Source organism: Dromaius novaehollandiae, chromosome 28, assembly GCF_036370855.1.
Source record: "Dromaius novaehollandiae isolate bDroNov1 chromosome 28, bDroNov1.hap1, whole genome shotgun sequence".
NCBI lineage: Eukaryota > Metazoa > Chordata > Aves > Casuariiformes > Dromaiidae > Dromaius > Dromaius novaehollandiae.
Genome location: NC_088125.1, coordinates 2,924,575 through 2,939,878, shown reverse-complemented (window position 1 = coordinate 2,939,878; position 15,304 = coordinate 2,924,575). Strand labels below are relative to the sequence as shown.

The following is a 15,304-nucleotide window of genomic DNA, read 5'->3' as shown; positions in this document are numbered from 1 at the left end:
TGCGCTGGTACACGTCTTGGGCTGTTGCACGCCAACACACGTGTGCTGGGCTGCGGCATGTGCTGGCAGATGCATGTTTGGCCATGTTGCACGCCAGCACACGCGTGTTGGGCTGCATTGCACACCAGCACACGTGTGTTGGGCCACGTTGCATGCCAGCACATGTGTGTTAGGCAATGTTGCACGCCAGCACATGCATGTTGGGCTGCATTACATGCCAGCACATGCGTGTTGGGCCGTGTTGCACACTGGCAGAGATGTTGGGCCACGCCGCACACTAGCACACGCGTGCTGGGCCGCGTTGCACACCGGCACACGCGTGTGGGGCCATGTTGCACACTGGCACACGTGTGCTGGGCTGCATTACACACTGGCACACGCGTGTGGGCACACTAGCACACGCATGTTGGGCTGCGTTGCACAGCAGCACACACATGTTGGGCTGCATTACACACCAGCACACGTGTGTTGGGCCACGTTGCACACCAGCATGCATGTGTTAGGCTGCATCAGACGCCGTCACACGCGTGTGGGGCCGCATTACACACTGGCACACATATGTTGGGCTGCATTACACGCCGGCACACGTGTGTGGGGCCGCGTTGGACATTAGCACATGCGTGTGGGGCTGCATTACACACCAGCACACGCGTGTCAGGCTGCATTACACACCAGCACACGCGTGTCAGGCTCTATTACACACCAGCACACGTGTGCTGGGCTGCATTACACCCTAGTACACGCGTGTGGGGCCGCGTTGCACACCAGCACACACGTGTCAGGCTCCATTACACACCAGCACACGCGTGTTGGGCTGCATTACACACCAGCACACGCGTGTCAGGCTCCATTACACACCAGCACACGCGTGTGGGGCCGCATTACACACCAGCACACGTGTGGGGCCATGTTGCACACCAGCACACGCGTGTCAGGCTGCATTACACACTGGTACACGCGTGTCAGGCTGCATTACACACCAGCACACGCGTGTCAGGCTCCATTACACACCAGCACACGCGTGTGGGGCCGCATTACACACCAGCACACGTGTGGGGCCATGTTGCACACCAGGACACGCGTGTCAGGCTGCATTACACACTGGTACACACGTGTGGGGCCGCGTTGCACACCAGCACACGCGTGTCAGGCTCCATTACACACCAGCACACGCGTGTGGGGCCACATTACACACCTGCACACGCGTGTGGGGCCGCGTTGCACACCAGCACACGCGTGTCAGGCTGCATTACACACCAGCACACGCGTGTCAGGCTCCATTACACACCAGCACACACGTGCTGGGCTGCATTACACACTGGTACACGCGTGTGGGGCCGCATCACACCCTGGTACACGCGTGTGGGGCCGCGTTGCACCCCGGCACACGCGTGTGGGGCCGTGCTGCGGGTGCCGTGTGCTGCGGGTGCCGCGGCAGGCGCCGAGGGGGGGCCCGGGGCCCCGGCCGGGGTGGTGGAGCGGCTCTGCGTCGCCCTCCCCATCCGGCACCGCCGGCACCTGCTCCGCCTCCGCCGCCCCCCCGGGACCCCCCCAGGACCCCAGCCCCGGCCCGCGGCCCCCCCATCCGCGTCCCCGTCCCCGCTGTCCCCTGATCCGCGTCCCCCCATTTCCCATCCACCCCGATCCATCCCCCCCCATCTGTCCCCCCCAATCTGCACCCCCCCAATCTGTCCCAATTTGTCCCCCCAATCTGTCCCCCCCGAGCCATCCCCCCAGCCGCATCCTCCCCGTATCCGTCCCCCCAATCCACGTCCCCCCAATCCGTCCCAATCCGTGTCCCCCCCCGAGCCGTCCCCCCACAATCCACATCCCCCCCCAGTCCGTGTCCTCCCCCAGTCTGTCCTGATTCATGTCCCCCCCAATCCATCCCCCTATTCGCTGTCCCCCCCAATTTGTCCCCCTCCAATCCGCAGGCCCCCCCGATCCGTGTCCCCCCCCCGATCCGTGTCCCCCCAGCACACGTTCTCCCCCAGTCCATCCGGATCCGTGTCCCCCCCCAAATCCATCGCCCCGATCCACGTCCCCCCCCAATCCATGTTCCCATCTGTCCCCATCCGTCCCCCCCAATCCATGTCCCCCCCAATCCGCCCCCCAGTCCACATCCCCCCCAATCCATCCCGATCCATGTCCCCCCCATCCACGTGCCCCCCCATATCCATCCCCCGATCCGCGTCCCCCCCATATCCGTCCCCCTTATCCGCATCCCCCTCATCTGTCCCCATCCGTCCCCCCCAGTCCGTGTCCCCATCCCCCCCCGTCTGCGTGTCCCCCCCCGTGACAGCGTGCCCCCCCCCCAGTCTGCAGGGGCAGCTGGCGCAGGACGGGCTGCTGGAGGGACTGGCCGACCCCTGAGCGGTTCCCAGCCCCCCCCCGTGTCCCCCCCCCGTGTCCCCCCCCCGCGAAATGAAGCCGCTTGGGGCCACCCCAGTGCTGCCTCCGCTCGCTGCCGGCCCCGGACGCCTGGGCCCCCTGGGCCCCCCCCGTGCCTCCATTCCCCCCTGGGGCGGGGGGGCAGCACCCAGGGGTGGGGGTGTCTCCCCCCCCCCCAGTGTCCCCCCCCCCCGGTGCTGCAGCACCGCAGTGCGACCACCAGGTGGCACCAGAGGCCAAGGCAACGAAGGGGCCCAGGCGTCCGGGGATGGATTTGGAGGGGGGGGGCACTGCCCATGGCCCGGGGGGGGGCCGGACACCTGGGCCCCATCCTGCTTTTTTTGGGGGGGGGGGGAGCTGGGACTCCTGGGTCCCCTCCCTGCAGCTGGGGGGACCAGACCCCCATTGGGGGGGCCCCAAACTGGGCTGTACTGGTGCCACTGGGGAAGGGGGGGGGCAGCTCCCCCCCCACGAGCACCTGGCAGCAGCTCCTGAAAAGTGACCGTTTATTGGAAGCAAATACAAGGTTTGGGGGGGGGGGGGGAGACATTTAAGGGGGGTGGCGAGGGGGGGGGAGGCCCCCCCGGGGGAAAGGAGGTGGGGGGGGCCCCGGTTAAAAACATCGACGGTAGAAAAACAGCAGAGACGGGGCCGAACCCCCCCCGACCCCCCCCATAACCACCCCCAGGCGGCTGCCCCACACCGGGGGGGGGTTCCGTGCCCCATAGGAATGGGGGGGGACCCCAAAATTTGCCACCGGTGTGTGGGGGGGTGCGTGGCCCCCCCCAGGGCGCCGTTTTGGGGCAGGGGGGGTGTAAAATGAGGGAGACGGGGACGACAACGGAGGACACCCGTGGCCCCGGCCGGCGGTGACGGCCCCGCGGGGGCCGGAGCGGCGGCGGCGGGGGGGGGTTTTGGGGAGGGGGGGGCGCGGGGGGGGCCGCGGTATGTACAGCGGGGCGCGGGGCGCCTTAGCTCTTGGCCGCCGGCCGCTCCTTGCCGTCGGCGTCCTCGGGGTACGCGTGCCAGGTCAGCCGCTCCTCGTAGAAGGCGATGACGATCTGCGGGCATTTCACGTTGGCCTCCTTGGCCAGCACCAGGTCGGCCTCGTCCGTGTCCTTCCTGGGGGGGGGGGGGACGTGCGGGGGGGGGCGTGAGGGGGGTGTGGGGGGTGGCACGGGGATGCCACAGCCCCCCCTGCGCCCTGGGATGTCCCAACGGTGCTGCTCACGGTCCCTTTTTGCTGTGTTTCCCACCCAAAACACTGCCCAGGAGGTGAGGAGGGGGGAGGACAAGGACAAAGGGGGACGTCATGGGGACGTCATGGGGACGCCGCGGCCCCCCTGCGCCCTGGGACATCGCTCACAGCCCCTTTTTCCCTCTTTCCCACCCAAAATGCCGTCCTCACCCCGCTCCGGGTAGTCGTGGGGGGGACAGGGACAAGGGGGGACATCACGGGGATGCCACAGCCCCCCTGCACCCTGGGATGTCACTCATGGCCCTTTCTTCCCCACTTTCCCACCCAAAATGCCAGGTGGGTGGTGGGGGAATAGGGACAAGGAGAGACATCACAGGGACGCTGCGGCCCCCCTGTGCCTTGCTCGTGTCCCTTTTTCCCCCCTTTCCCACCCAAAACACCGTCCAGGTGGTGGGGGTGGGGGGGGACAGGGACAAGGCGGGACATCATGGGGATGCTGTGTTCCCCCTGCACCCCGAGGTGCTGCGCGTGGCCCTTTTCCCCCCCTTTCCCACCCAAAATGCCATCCAGGTGGTGGTGGGGGGGACAAGGAGGGACATCATAGGGGCGCCGTGGCCCCCCTGTGCCCCACTCACGTCCCTTTTTCCCCCCCTTCCCACCCAAAACGCCATCCGGGTGGCGGTGGGGGGGGGGCAGGGACAAGGGGGGACATCATGGGGACGCTGTGTCCCCCCCTGCGCCCTGGGACGTCGCTTGCAGCCCTTTTTTCCCCCCTTTCCCACCCAAAACACAGTCCTGAACCCGCTTGGGGTGGTGGGGGGGGGGGAACAGGGACAAGGGGGGACATCACGGGGACACCGTGTCCCCCCTGCGCCCCAGGGTGCCCCTTGCAGCCCTTTTTTCCCCCTTTTCCCACCCAAAACGCCATCCGGGCGGTGGGACGAGGGCGGGGACAGTGACACGGGACCCCAACGGTGTCACCCAGCCCCGTGGCGGGTGCTGAGACCCCCGGGGGGGGGGGGGGAGCCCCCTGCTCACCACTTCATGAGGAACATGAGGTCGCCGCACGAGTCGGTGGCCCCGATGATCTTCTCGGGCTCCAGGCCGCGCTCGAAGCCCCGGGCGATGTCGTTGCTCTGCGGACGGGACGAAAAACCCCCCAAAAACCCCCCAAACCCCCCAAATTCAGCCACGGCGAGGCGGTTGGCGGGGGGGGACACACCACCCCCGCGGCCCGGCCTCACCTCCCGCTTCTTCTTGGCCTTGAGGTCGTCGGTGGCGGCGGCGGGCAGCCCCGCTTTCCGCTTGGCGCCCTCGGCCCGGTCGCGGGCCTTGGCGGCCCCGTCGCCCTCCTTGGCCTTCTTGTACTTCCGCATGAACTCCGAGATGAGCTCGGGGCAGTCCAGGTTCTTCTCCGGCTCCCACGTGTTATGTTCCCTGCGGGAGGAGAAAAAAATAAGGAGAATTAAAAAGGGGGAAGCCGGGTTTTTTCGGGGCGGGCCGGGGCGCGGGGCCGCACTCACTCGGAGAAGCCCTTCCACTTGAGCAGGTACTCCACCTGGCCCTTGGCCACGCGCCGGTCCAGCACCTTCTCCACCACGTACTCCTCCTCGTCCTCCGAGGACGAGCTGTCCGCCGTCCGCTTGCTCTTCTTGCCCATGGCGCCGAGTCCGGCCTCGCCTGCAGCCAACGCGTTTATTCGCTCGCTTTTCCCTCATCTGGAAGGATTTAACCCCCCCCCCCCCCCCCAATCAAGTCCCGCTGTCCCTGTTTCCAGCTCGGGTGCTCGGCGCTGCACATCCAGCCGCCGCGCCGCGCTGCCATTGGCCGGCGGTGCTGTCAATCACGCGCGCCGCCCCACCCTCTCCATTCCCCATTGGCCGCAGCGCTGCCCTGCCCTCATCGCGGCGCCATTGGCCGGCGCAGCTGCCCGTCACGCGGTCGCGGCCCGCCCCCCCGCGTCGCGGCCCGCCCCCCGCGCGGCGCCGTTGGCCGGCGAGGCTGCCCGTCACGCCGTCGCGGCCCGCCCCCAGCCGGCGCTACCCCGCCCCCGTCGCGGCGCCATTGGCCGTTGCGGCTGCCCGTCACGCCGGCGCGGCACGCCCCCCCCCGCCGCGTCCCTGCCCCCCATTCATTCGGCGCGGGGCGCCGCCGCCGCCGCCCGCCGCCACCTGGGCGCGGCGCAGCTCCGCCGCGGCGCCGTCCGCCCCGTGCCGCCGCCGCCGCCGCTCCTGCGCACTGCCCGCCGCCCGCCAAAACGGCCGCCTCAGCGCGCAGGCGCCGGCCGCGCGGCGCCGCGCATGCGCCCGCCCCGCCCGGCCCCCGCGCTGCGCATGCGCCGAGCGGCGTCCACCTTGGGCGCCGGCGGGCGGGCGGGCGTCCTCGCTGCTGCCGCGCGCGCCGCGGGCCGCGCCGCCGCCGCCGCCCCGCCGCGCCGCTCCGGCGCCCGCTGACCTCCGCCGGGCCCCGCCGCAGGGCAGCCGCGAGCGACCGCCGCCGCCGCCAATGAACGCCGCCGCGCCGCTGCGCTAGCCAATGAGAGGGAGGCGCGAGGCGGGACCGCGACGCACGGAGCCAATCCGGGAGCAGCTGGCGAGTCTCCGGGACGGAGCGGGAAAACTCGACGCGCGTCGCGGGCGGGGCTTCGCAGGCCTCGTCCAATGCGCTAGGCCCTGAGGCGGGACCTCCTCGGCGCGAACCAACCGGCGGCGACAGCGCGGGCGGAGCGGCGCGCCACCACCAATGAGGCCCAACCGCTTTGCCCCGCCGCCCAATGGGAGGCGACGCGGGGGCGCGGCGCGGGCGGCACCGCCCAATGGGAGCGGCCGGGGGGCGGGCGGTCGGCGGGGGCGGCGGAGTGAGGCGGCGGCGCTCTCGTCACTCGGCCCCTTTTTGTGTCGGCGCCTCGCAGAGGGAGCATCGCGCGCGGAGCAGCCCGGCACGGAGGCCGCCTCCCCCCCTAGCGCCGCCATGTCCAAGAACGAGGTAAGCGCCGCGCCGCCGCCCCCCGCCGCGCCGCCGCCGCCCGCCCGCCCCGCTGCGGCCTCCCCCGCCGCCCGCCGCCGCGCTCGGCGCCTGGCGGGCCGCGCGCACTGCGCCTGCGCACCCCGCCTCCCCGCCGCTCTCTGCGCACGCGCCGGCGCCCCCCCGCCCCTCGCGGCGCGCCGCGCGCCCCCCGCGGCGCATGCGCAGCCGCGCGCGCTCCCGCTCCCCCCCCCCCCCACCATCCCCACACACAGCGCGCGCGGCGCCCCGCTCGCGCAGCCACGTGCGCGCCTTTGTGCTCGGGTGGGCTATGGCGGCCGCGCGCGCAGCGCGCATGCGCGGCGCCCAGGTCGGCTCCTGCACGGGGCGGGGGGGGGGCTGGGGGCTGGGCCTCGTCTGGGGGCTGGGGCAGCCCCATAGGTGGGGGCTGGGCTGGGGGGGTGATGGGGCCTGGTCTGGGGGCTGGGGCAGCCCCATGGATGGGGGCTGGGCCCGGGGGGGGTGGCAGGGCCTGGTTTGGGGGCCAGGGCAGCCCCATGGATGGGGGCTGGGCCAGGGGGGGTGGCAGGGCCTGGTTTGGGGGCCAGGGCAGCCCCATGGATGGGGGCTGGGCCAGGGGGGGTGGCAGGGCCTGGTTTGGGGGCCAGGGCAGCCCCATGGATGGGGGCTGGGGGCCAGGGCAGCCCCACGGATGGGGGCTGGGCCGGGGGGGGTGGCAGGGCCTGGTTTGGGGGCCAGGGCAGCCCCATGGATGGGGGCTGGGGGCCAGGGCAGCCCCATAGATGGGGGCTGGGCCGGGGGGGGTGGCAGGGCCTGGTTTAGGGGTCAGGACAGCCCCAGAGATGGGGGCTGGGGGCTAGGCTGGCGGGGGGGTGGCAGAGCCTCCTTTAGGGGCCAGGGTAGCCCCACAGATGGGGGCTAGGAGGTGACAGGGCGGTGCTGGGGGGGTGATAGAGGCCGGGGGGGGGCAGGGCCTTGCTGAGGCCTGGGCAGCCCCATAGGTTGGCTCAGGGGGGTGACATGGTCTCCCTGGGGCTGGGGACAGCGCGGGGGGGGTCCCTGGACGCGGGCAGGACCAATTTGGGGCTGGGGGGGTGGGAGGAGCTCGCTGGCCCCCCCTGCTCACCCCCCCACGTCGCTCTCTTCCCCCCTCCAGTCTCCCAAGGAGCCCGAGCAGCTGCGCAAGCTCTTCATCGGCGGCCTCAGCTTCGAAACGACAGACGAAAGCCTGCGCAGCCACTTCGAGCAATGGGGCACCCTCACCGACTGCGTGGTAAGGCCCGGCCCTCGCCCCGGGGGGGCCCTGCCCCGGGGGACCCCCCCATGCTGGGTGGCGCCGCACTTTGCCCTGCCAGGAGTCAAAACAGCGCCGGGGGCAGCCGGCCCCCTGCCTCCGAGCGCCTTTCGGGCCCGGTGGTGGCTCCTCCGGGGGGGACACGGCTCTTTAGGGCCGTTGCACCGGCACCGACGGCCTCGAAGGCCGTTTACACGGCCCGAATGTGAAGTCGAGCCAGTTTGGGCCGGGCAGACACCTGCGCTGCGGAGGGGGGAGCGCAAAGATGGAGGGGGGAGCGCAAAGATGGAGCGAGCGGCGGCCCCAAAATGTCCCTTGGCCTCGCTGACGCGTGATTCGGGCGTCCCGAGGCCGCGGCGATGTGCCCGCGCATGGCGGCCGCTCCCCAGTGGGGTTTTGGGGACAGCGGGGGGGCAGCTCCGCCGGGAAGCGTCGGGGCTGGGAGCCGCGTTCTCCGGCGGCTGCTTTCGGTGTTGTCACCCCTCTGACGCGATTCTGTCCCCGCAGGTGATGCGGGACCCCAACACCAAGCGCTCGCGAGGCTTCGGCTTCGTCACGTACTCCTCCGTCGAGGAGGTCGACGCCGCCATGAACGCCAGGCCGCACAAAGTCGACGGCCGAGTCGTTGAACCAAAGAGGGCCGTGTCCCGAGAGGTAGGAGCCCGCCGCGCGCCGCGAAACGCCCTCAGGCCTCGATTTAACGGCCGGGGGGACCTGGTTGAGGGTTGGGATGCGCCGTGGAGGGTCCGGGGTCGCCTCTGCGGCCGAAAAAAGCGGTGACGCACAGCGGGACGCAACCGCCGGGCTCAAACGCTTCGCTGTGGGGTTGGTGGAGAACGGAATGGCGCTTCTGAGCGCTTCCGAGCACGTGGGGGCTCCGGGAGGCCATTGCCACCCCGTTGCCACCCCATTGCCACCCTGCGCCTCGCTCCCGCAGGACTCGCAGCGGCCCGGCGCCCACCTCACGGTCAAGAAGATCTTCGTGGGCGGCATCAAGGAAGACACGGAAGAGCATCACTTGCGAGACTATTTCGGCCAGTACGGCAAAATCGAAGTCATCGAGATCATGACAGACCGCGGCAGCGGCAAGAAGAGGGGCTTCGCGTTCGTCACCTTCGACGACCACGACTCCGTCGACAAGATAGTCAGTAAGTCCGGGGACGAGGGGCCGGGCGTCCGGCTGTGCGGCGGCGTCCGGCTGTGCGGCAGCTCCCTCACCGCCGCCTCCTTCCCCGCAGTTCAGAAATACCACACTGTGAACGGGCACAACTGCGAGGTGCGGAAAGCCCTCTCCAAGCAAGAAATGGCCAGCGCTTCGGCCAGCCAGCGAGGTGAGCGCTCGCCTCTCCCCCCAGCTCCCCGCCGTCCCCCGCCGACGCTAGGCCCTACTGCCCGCGCTGTTCCTAAAGGCTGTCCCCCTCCGCCCCCTCTCCTAGGCCGCAGCGGCTCCGGGAATTTCGGCGGCGGCCGCGGCGGCGGCTTCGGCGGGAACGACAACTTCAGCCGCGGCGGCAACTTCGGCGGCCGGGGTAAGTGGCTCGGAGCGGGCGACCGTCCGGCTGCCAGCCGCGGGGACCGCCGTCGGCCCGCCGCCCGCCTCCCGCCCGGCCCCTCCGTAACGGCTCGGACTACCGCCACCGCTCCGGCTGCCACCGCTCCTCCGGCTCGCGGCCACCGCGAGGCCGAGCGCTTCTCCTCCCTCCGCGCCGGGGCCTGCGGGGGATTCGCAGCCCGGCTTTTACCTCCGGCGCCTTAAACCACCCGGCCCCGCGCGGACGGACCGGACGCAAAAGAGGTTTGTTCTTTTCAGGTGGGTTTGGTGGCAGCCGCGGTGGCGGTTATGGAGGCGGTGCAGACGGCTATAATGGATTTGGCAGCGACGGTAAGGCCGCAGCGGGGTTTTGCCCCGCGGGGCGGCAGCCGGGGCGCCGCGAGCGCGACGAGGACGCCAGCCGGCCCCGTGGCCGAGCCCGGAGAGCGGACGCAGCCCGCCGCAGCGCCGAACCCCGCAGCCCGGCCGCCACGCGCCTGCCGCCGGCCCCTCGGCGAGCTCAGCGGCCTCCTCCTCCTCCTCCCGCAGGTTACGGCGGCAGCGGCCCCGGCTACTCGGGCGGCAACCGGGGCTACGGCGGCAGCAGCACCTACGACGGCTACAACAACGGCGGCGGCGGCTTCGGCGGCGGCAGCGGCGGCAGGCGCCCGGCGCGGGGCCCGGCGCTGGCCGTGCGGAACGGCCTTTCCGAAGCGGGCACGGGTAAGCCGCCGCGGCGCTCCCCGGCTCCGCCGCGCCGCCGCTCCTCCCGCCTCACGCCGCCGCCTCCTCCCTCTCCCTCCCCAGGCAGCAACTTCGGAGGAGGCGGCAACTACAACGACTTCGGCAGTTACAACAACCAGTCGTCGAATTTCGGCCCCATGAAGGGCGGCAACTTCGGCGGCAGGAGCTCGGGGCCCTACGGAGGCGGTGAGTGGCCCCCGGGGACCCTCCGCCCTCGGTTTTGGGGACCCGCCGGCGCCCCAACCGCCCCCTAACACCGCGCTCTCTCCGCAGGCGGCTACGGCAGCTCGAGCGGCGGCGGCAGCTACGGCGGCGGCAGGAGGTTTTAACGCCCAGGTAAGCCCGGCCCGGCGCCGCCGTCACCGTGAAGCCGCCGCGCTCGCCCGGGGCAGCTCCAACCCGTCACCGCGGCCGCTTTCACCGCAGCCGCGCCGCATGGGGACGCACCCGCTGTCGCCCCGTAGCCTCGTTGTGCGTTAGATTAACTTTATTCCATGTTATCCAACAGGAAACAAAGCTTAGCGGGAGAGGAGAGCCAGAGAAAGGACAGGGAAGCTGCAGGTTACAACAGTTGTGAACTCAGCCCAAATCACAGTTGTGGCAGGGGGTAGCTGCTCCATGAAGACGTGTATTAGACAAAGTCTCCGTGGCGACCAGGACTGTATTTGTGACTAATTGTATAACAGGTTCTTTTAGTTTCTGTGCCGTGGAAGCATTCCGACGGGGCCTCCCGGGCGCCCCGCTTTTATTTGCGCACCCGTGCTGTCGATTGCTAACTGTACCGGATCATGACGCTGAATAAATGTGTCTTTTTTTTTTAAAACCCGCGCCGTCTTAAGTTAGTCTGGTGTAAGTCGCTGCGACGCGGCTGCCGGCGGCCTAGGCTAGCGCTAGCTCAGACCGAGGCCGTTTTCTGCCCCCCCCCGCCGCAGCGGGAAGCGAGGCTTTCGGAGAGGGGGGGCCTTTTCGGAGCGCCCGGCGCGGCTGCGAAGCCTCGGCAGCGCCCTGTGTCCCCCCCCGCGCAGCCCCACGGCTCCCTTTGTCCCCCCCCGGGGTCCCCCAGTGAGGGGAGAGCACTGGGGCTCAGCCCCCCACCCAGGGTTGTGTCCCCCCCACTTTGGATCTGTTGTGGGATGCTGCCATGCTCTGTCCCCCCCCGTCGCCTTTTGTCCCCCCCCCCGGCAGCCTGAGCCCCCCTAGGTTAGGTGGGGGGTCGGTGCTTGTCCTAGATGGGCTCCTCCTCTCCGTCCGTCCGTCTGTCCCTTGTTGGGGGGGGACATCGGGGCCCCCCCGCGCCGGCTCGCTAACGCCTGCCCCCCCTTCGCTTTTTGTAGGAGCCACCGGCCGCCCGCTCCAGGGAGAGGAGCCCGCGGGGCGCCCCGGGGCCGCCGGCGGAGGTGAGCGGGGGACGCCGGGGGGGGGACGGGGACACACGGGGAGGCGGGGGACGGCCGCGCTCACGGCTCTGCCCTTCCTCGCAGCGTTGCCGGGGCTGGCCCCCCCCCGGGACCCCTGTCAATAAAGAGCGGTGTTTGGTACGGCCGGTGCCTTGTGTGGCTGCGCTGGGGACGGGATGGGGACAGGATGGGGACGGTGCTGGGCCGTGGGGCAGGATGGGGACAGCTGAGGGACGAGGGGGAGGGTTTGAGGGACAGGACAGTGCTGGAGGGGACAGGGATGGGGGACGAGGAGGTAAGTGGTGGCGCTGGGGACAACTGGGGACAGGAGAAGGATGGAGGGGTTGGGGCTGGGGACAGGATGCGGATGGAGGGGACAGGGATGGGGCAGGGGGACCAGATGAGGGAGGAGGTGACAAGGATGGGGCTGGGGGACAGGAGAAGGACACAGGGGATGGGGACAGGGCTGGGGCTGGGGGACAGGACAGAGATGGAGGGGACAGGGATGGGGCAGGGGGACCAGATGAGGATGGAGGTGACAGGGATGGGGCTGAGGGACAGGAGGACAGAGGGGATGGGGATGGGGACAAGGATGGGGCTGGGGACCAGGACAGGGTTGGAGGGGACAGAGGGTGGAGGGGACAAGGATGGGGCTGATGGGCAGGAGAAGGACAGGGGATGGGGAGGGGGCCAGGGATGGGGCTGGGGGACAGGACAGGGATGGAGGGGATGGGGATGGGACAGAGTGACAGTGGAGGTGACAAGGATGGGGATGGGGCTGAGAGACAGGAGAACAAAGGGGATGGGGACAGGACTGGGCCGTGGGGCAGGATGGGGACAGCTGAGGGACGAGGGGGAGGGTTTGAGGGACAGGACAGTGCTGGAGGGGACAGGGATGGGGCTGGGGGACCAGATGAGGGGGGAGGTGACAAGGAGGGGGCTGAGGACAAGGATGGGGCTGGGGCCCAGGATAGGGATGGAGAGAACAGAGTGAGGATGGAGGTGACAAGGATGGGGCTGGGGGACAGGACGAGGACAGAGGGGATGCGGCTGGGGACAGGGCTGGGACAGGGGGACCGCATGAGAATGGAAGTGACAAAGCTGGAACTGGGGGAGCGGGACAGGGCAAGGACAGAGGGCTTGGGGACCAGATGAGGATGGAGGTGACGAGCATGGCCACAGGGCTGGGGACAGCACAAGGACTCAGGGGACAGGGATGGGGACAGGACGGGCCTGGGGACCAGATGAGGACGGAGGGGACAGGGCTGGGGGACAGGATGCAGATGGTGGTAACAAGGACGGGGCAGGGGGCCAGGACAAGGACAGAGGGCTGAGGCTGGGGACAGGATGAGGATGGAGGTGACAAGGATGGGGACAGGGCTGGGGACAGAGAGCATGGTGCTGGGGGACAGGACAGGATGGGGACAGAGGGGACGGGGATGGGCCAGTGACAGAGACGACAGGGGGGATAGGGCTGGGGGAGGAGGTGACGGGCATGGGGACAGGGCTGGGGGTCAGGACGGTGACAGAGGGGACAGGGATGGAGGAGCTGGGGCTGGGGGACGCGACAGGGCAAGGATGGAGGAGACAGAGGGGACAGGGCTGGGGACAGGACAGGGTTGGAGGTGACAGAGCTGGGGGACAAGGATGGGGACATGGCTGAGGGACAGGCCAGGGACAGAGATGGGGACAGAGGGCACGAGGATGAAGGCAGGGGGCTGGGGGATGGCATCAAGGGGACAGGGATGGGGACAGGGGCTGTGTCACCCTGGCATGGACCCCGGGGGATGGGGACACGGCAGCAGGGGGGACCGTGGGGTGGCAGAGGGGACACCACAGCCATGGGGATGCGTCACCCGGGGTGACAGAGGGGACACGGCACCCTGTAGTGACCAGGATGCGAGGTGACAGAGGTGACACAGACACTGGCACCCTCCAAGCTGCTTTATTCTATTTACAGGGGTGGGAGGGGGCCGGGTGGCGGGTGGGTGGCCCCAGGGTGGCCCCCGCGGCGCTGGGCGAAGGCACAGAAAGGACGGGGCGCTCTGGGGTGCGGGAGGGCACGGTGGGGGCAGGGGGCACCCCGGGGCGCACCGTGGGGTGCAGGACGCCCCATGGGCACCCAAGGGTGCCATTGGACGCTATGGGGTGGAGGGTGCCCCAAGGGCACCCTGGGGTCATGGGATGCCCCCGGGGCACCCATGGACACTGTGACTCGTTACAGGGTGCAGGGTGCCCCACGGGCACCCAGAGTCACCACTGAGCACCCTGGGATGAAACATGCCCCCGGGGCACCCATGGGCACTGGTGGGCACCCTGGGGTGTCACATGCCCCATGGGCACCCAAGGGCGCTGCTGAGCACCAAGGGGTACAGGGTGGCACCACGGGCACCCAAAGGTGCTCCTGGTTCCCTGGGGCTGCAGGGTGTCCCACGGGCACCCGAGGGCAGTGCTGAGCCGCAAGAGGTGCAGGATGCCCCAAGGGCACCCAAGGGCACCGCTCAGCACCCTGGGGTGCAGGATGGCACTGCAGGCACCCAAAGGTGCTCCTGGTTCCCCTGGGCTTCAGGATGCCTCAATGGGACCATTGTGCACCTTGGGGTGCAGAACAATGCCATGGGCACCCAAGGGTGTTCCCAGTTCTCATGGGCTTCAGGATGCCCCAAGGGGACTGTTGTGCACCTTGGGGTGCAGGACGGTGCCACGGGCACCCAAGGGTGCTCCTGGTTCCCATGGGCTGCAGAATGCTCCAGGGGGACCGTTGTGCACCAAGGGGTGCAGGATGGTGCCATGGGCACCCAGAGGTGCTCCGGTTCCCATGGGCTGCAGGATGCCCCCAGGGGACCCTGGTGCACCTTGGGGTGCAGGACGTTGCCAGGGGCACCCAAAGATGCTCTCAGTTCCCATGGGTTTCAGGATGCCCCAGGGGGACCATCATGCATCATGGGGTGCAGGATGGCACTGCAGGCACCCAAGGGTGCTCCCAGTTCCCATGGGCTGCAGGATGCCCCAAGGGGACCGTTGTACATCTTGGGGTGCAGGATGGTGCCGCAGCCACCCAAGGGTGCTCCCAGTTCCCATGGGCTGCAGGATTGTGCCATGGACACCCAAGGGTGCTCCTGGTTCCCATGGGCTTCAGGATGCCCCAGGGGGACCCTTGTGCACCTTGGGGTACAGAACAGCACTGTAGGCACTCAAGGGTGCTCCCAGTTCCCATGGGCTTCAGGATGGCACCGCAGGCACCCGAAGGTGCCCCCGGTTCCCATGGGTTTCAGGATGCCCCAGGGGGACCATCATGCACCCTGGGATGCAGAACAGTGCCATGGGCACCCAAGGGTGCTCCCAGTTCCCTTGGGCTGCAGGATGCCCCGGGGGGACCATCGTGCATCCTGGGGTGCAGGATGGTGCCACGGGCACCCAAGGGTGCTCCCAGTTCCCACGGGCTTCAGGACGGTGCCATGGACACCCAAGGGTGTTCCTGGTTCCCATGAGCTGCAGGATGCCCTAAGGGGACCACTGCACATCCTGGGGTGCAGAACAGTGCCACGGGCACCCAAGGATGCCCCCAGTTCCCATGGGCTGTAGGATGCCCCAAGGGGACTGTTGTGCACCTTTGGGTGCAGAATGGTGCCACGGGCACCCAAGGGTGCTCCCAGTTCCCATGGGTTTCAGGATGGCACCGCAGGCACCCAAGGGTGCTCCTGGTTCCCATGGGCTTCAGGATGCCATAAGGGGGACCATCATGCACCCTGGGATGCAGAACG

General features: G+C 69.6%; 2 protein-coding genes across 7 annotated transcripts; one reads left to right on the top strand and one right to left on the bottom strand.

The window, feature by feature from the left end:
* Window positions 1–2,880: 2,880 nt before the first annotated feature.
* Window positions 2,881–6,251, bottom strand: CBX5 (chromobox 5). Of its 3 annotated transcripts, none has more exons than XM_064498697.1 (5): window positions 5,943–6,251; window positions 5,113–5,269; window positions 4,834–5,026; window positions 4,628–4,725; window positions 2,881–3,513 (listed from the first exon to the last, which is right to left on the bottom strand). In XM_064498697.1, the coding sequence occupies exons 2-5, from the start codon at window positions 5,247–5,249 to the stop codon at window positions 3,363–3,365; spliced, it is 579 nt and encodes a 192-aa protein (XP_064354767.1). In that variant the 5' UTR covers window positions 5,250–5,269; window positions 5,943–6,251; the 3' UTR covers window positions 2,881–3,362. The 3 variants fall into 3 exon arrangements, with proteins under 3 accessions (XP_064354767.1, XP_064354768.1, XP_064354765.1); XM_064498698.1 differs by having other exon boundaries at window positions 6,044–6,251; XM_064498695.1 differs by lacking the exon at window positions 5,943–6,251 and adding an exon at window positions 5,761–5,905.
* Window positions 6,252–6,410: 159 nt separating this feature from the next.
* HNRNPA1 (heterogeneous nuclear ribonucleoprotein A1) lies at window positions 6,411–10,966 on the top strand. Of its 4 annotated transcripts, none has more exons than XM_064498692.1 (11): window positions 6,411–6,574; window positions 7,731–7,847; window positions 8,376–8,522; window positions 8,806–9,016; window positions 9,107–9,199; window positions 9,305–9,397; window positions 9,679–9,750; window positions 9,949–10,122; window positions 10,207–10,329; window positions 10,417–10,479; window positions 10,652–10,966. In XM_064498692.1, exons 1-10 carry the CDS (start codon window positions 6,560–6,562, stop codon window positions 10,470–10,472), a joined length of 1,101 nt encoding a protein of 366 aa, XP_064354762.1. In that variant the 5' UTR covers window positions 6,411–6,559; the 3' UTR covers window positions 10,473–10,479; window positions 10,652–10,966. The 4 variants fall into 4 exon arrangements, with proteins under 4 accessions (XP_064354762.1, XP_064354761.1, XP_064354764.1 ...); XM_064498691.1 differs by having other exon boundaries at window positions 9,278–9,397; XM_064498694.1 differs by lacking the exon at window positions 9,679–9,750.
* The last annotated feature ends 4,338 nt before the right edge of the window (window positions 10,967–15,304 follow it).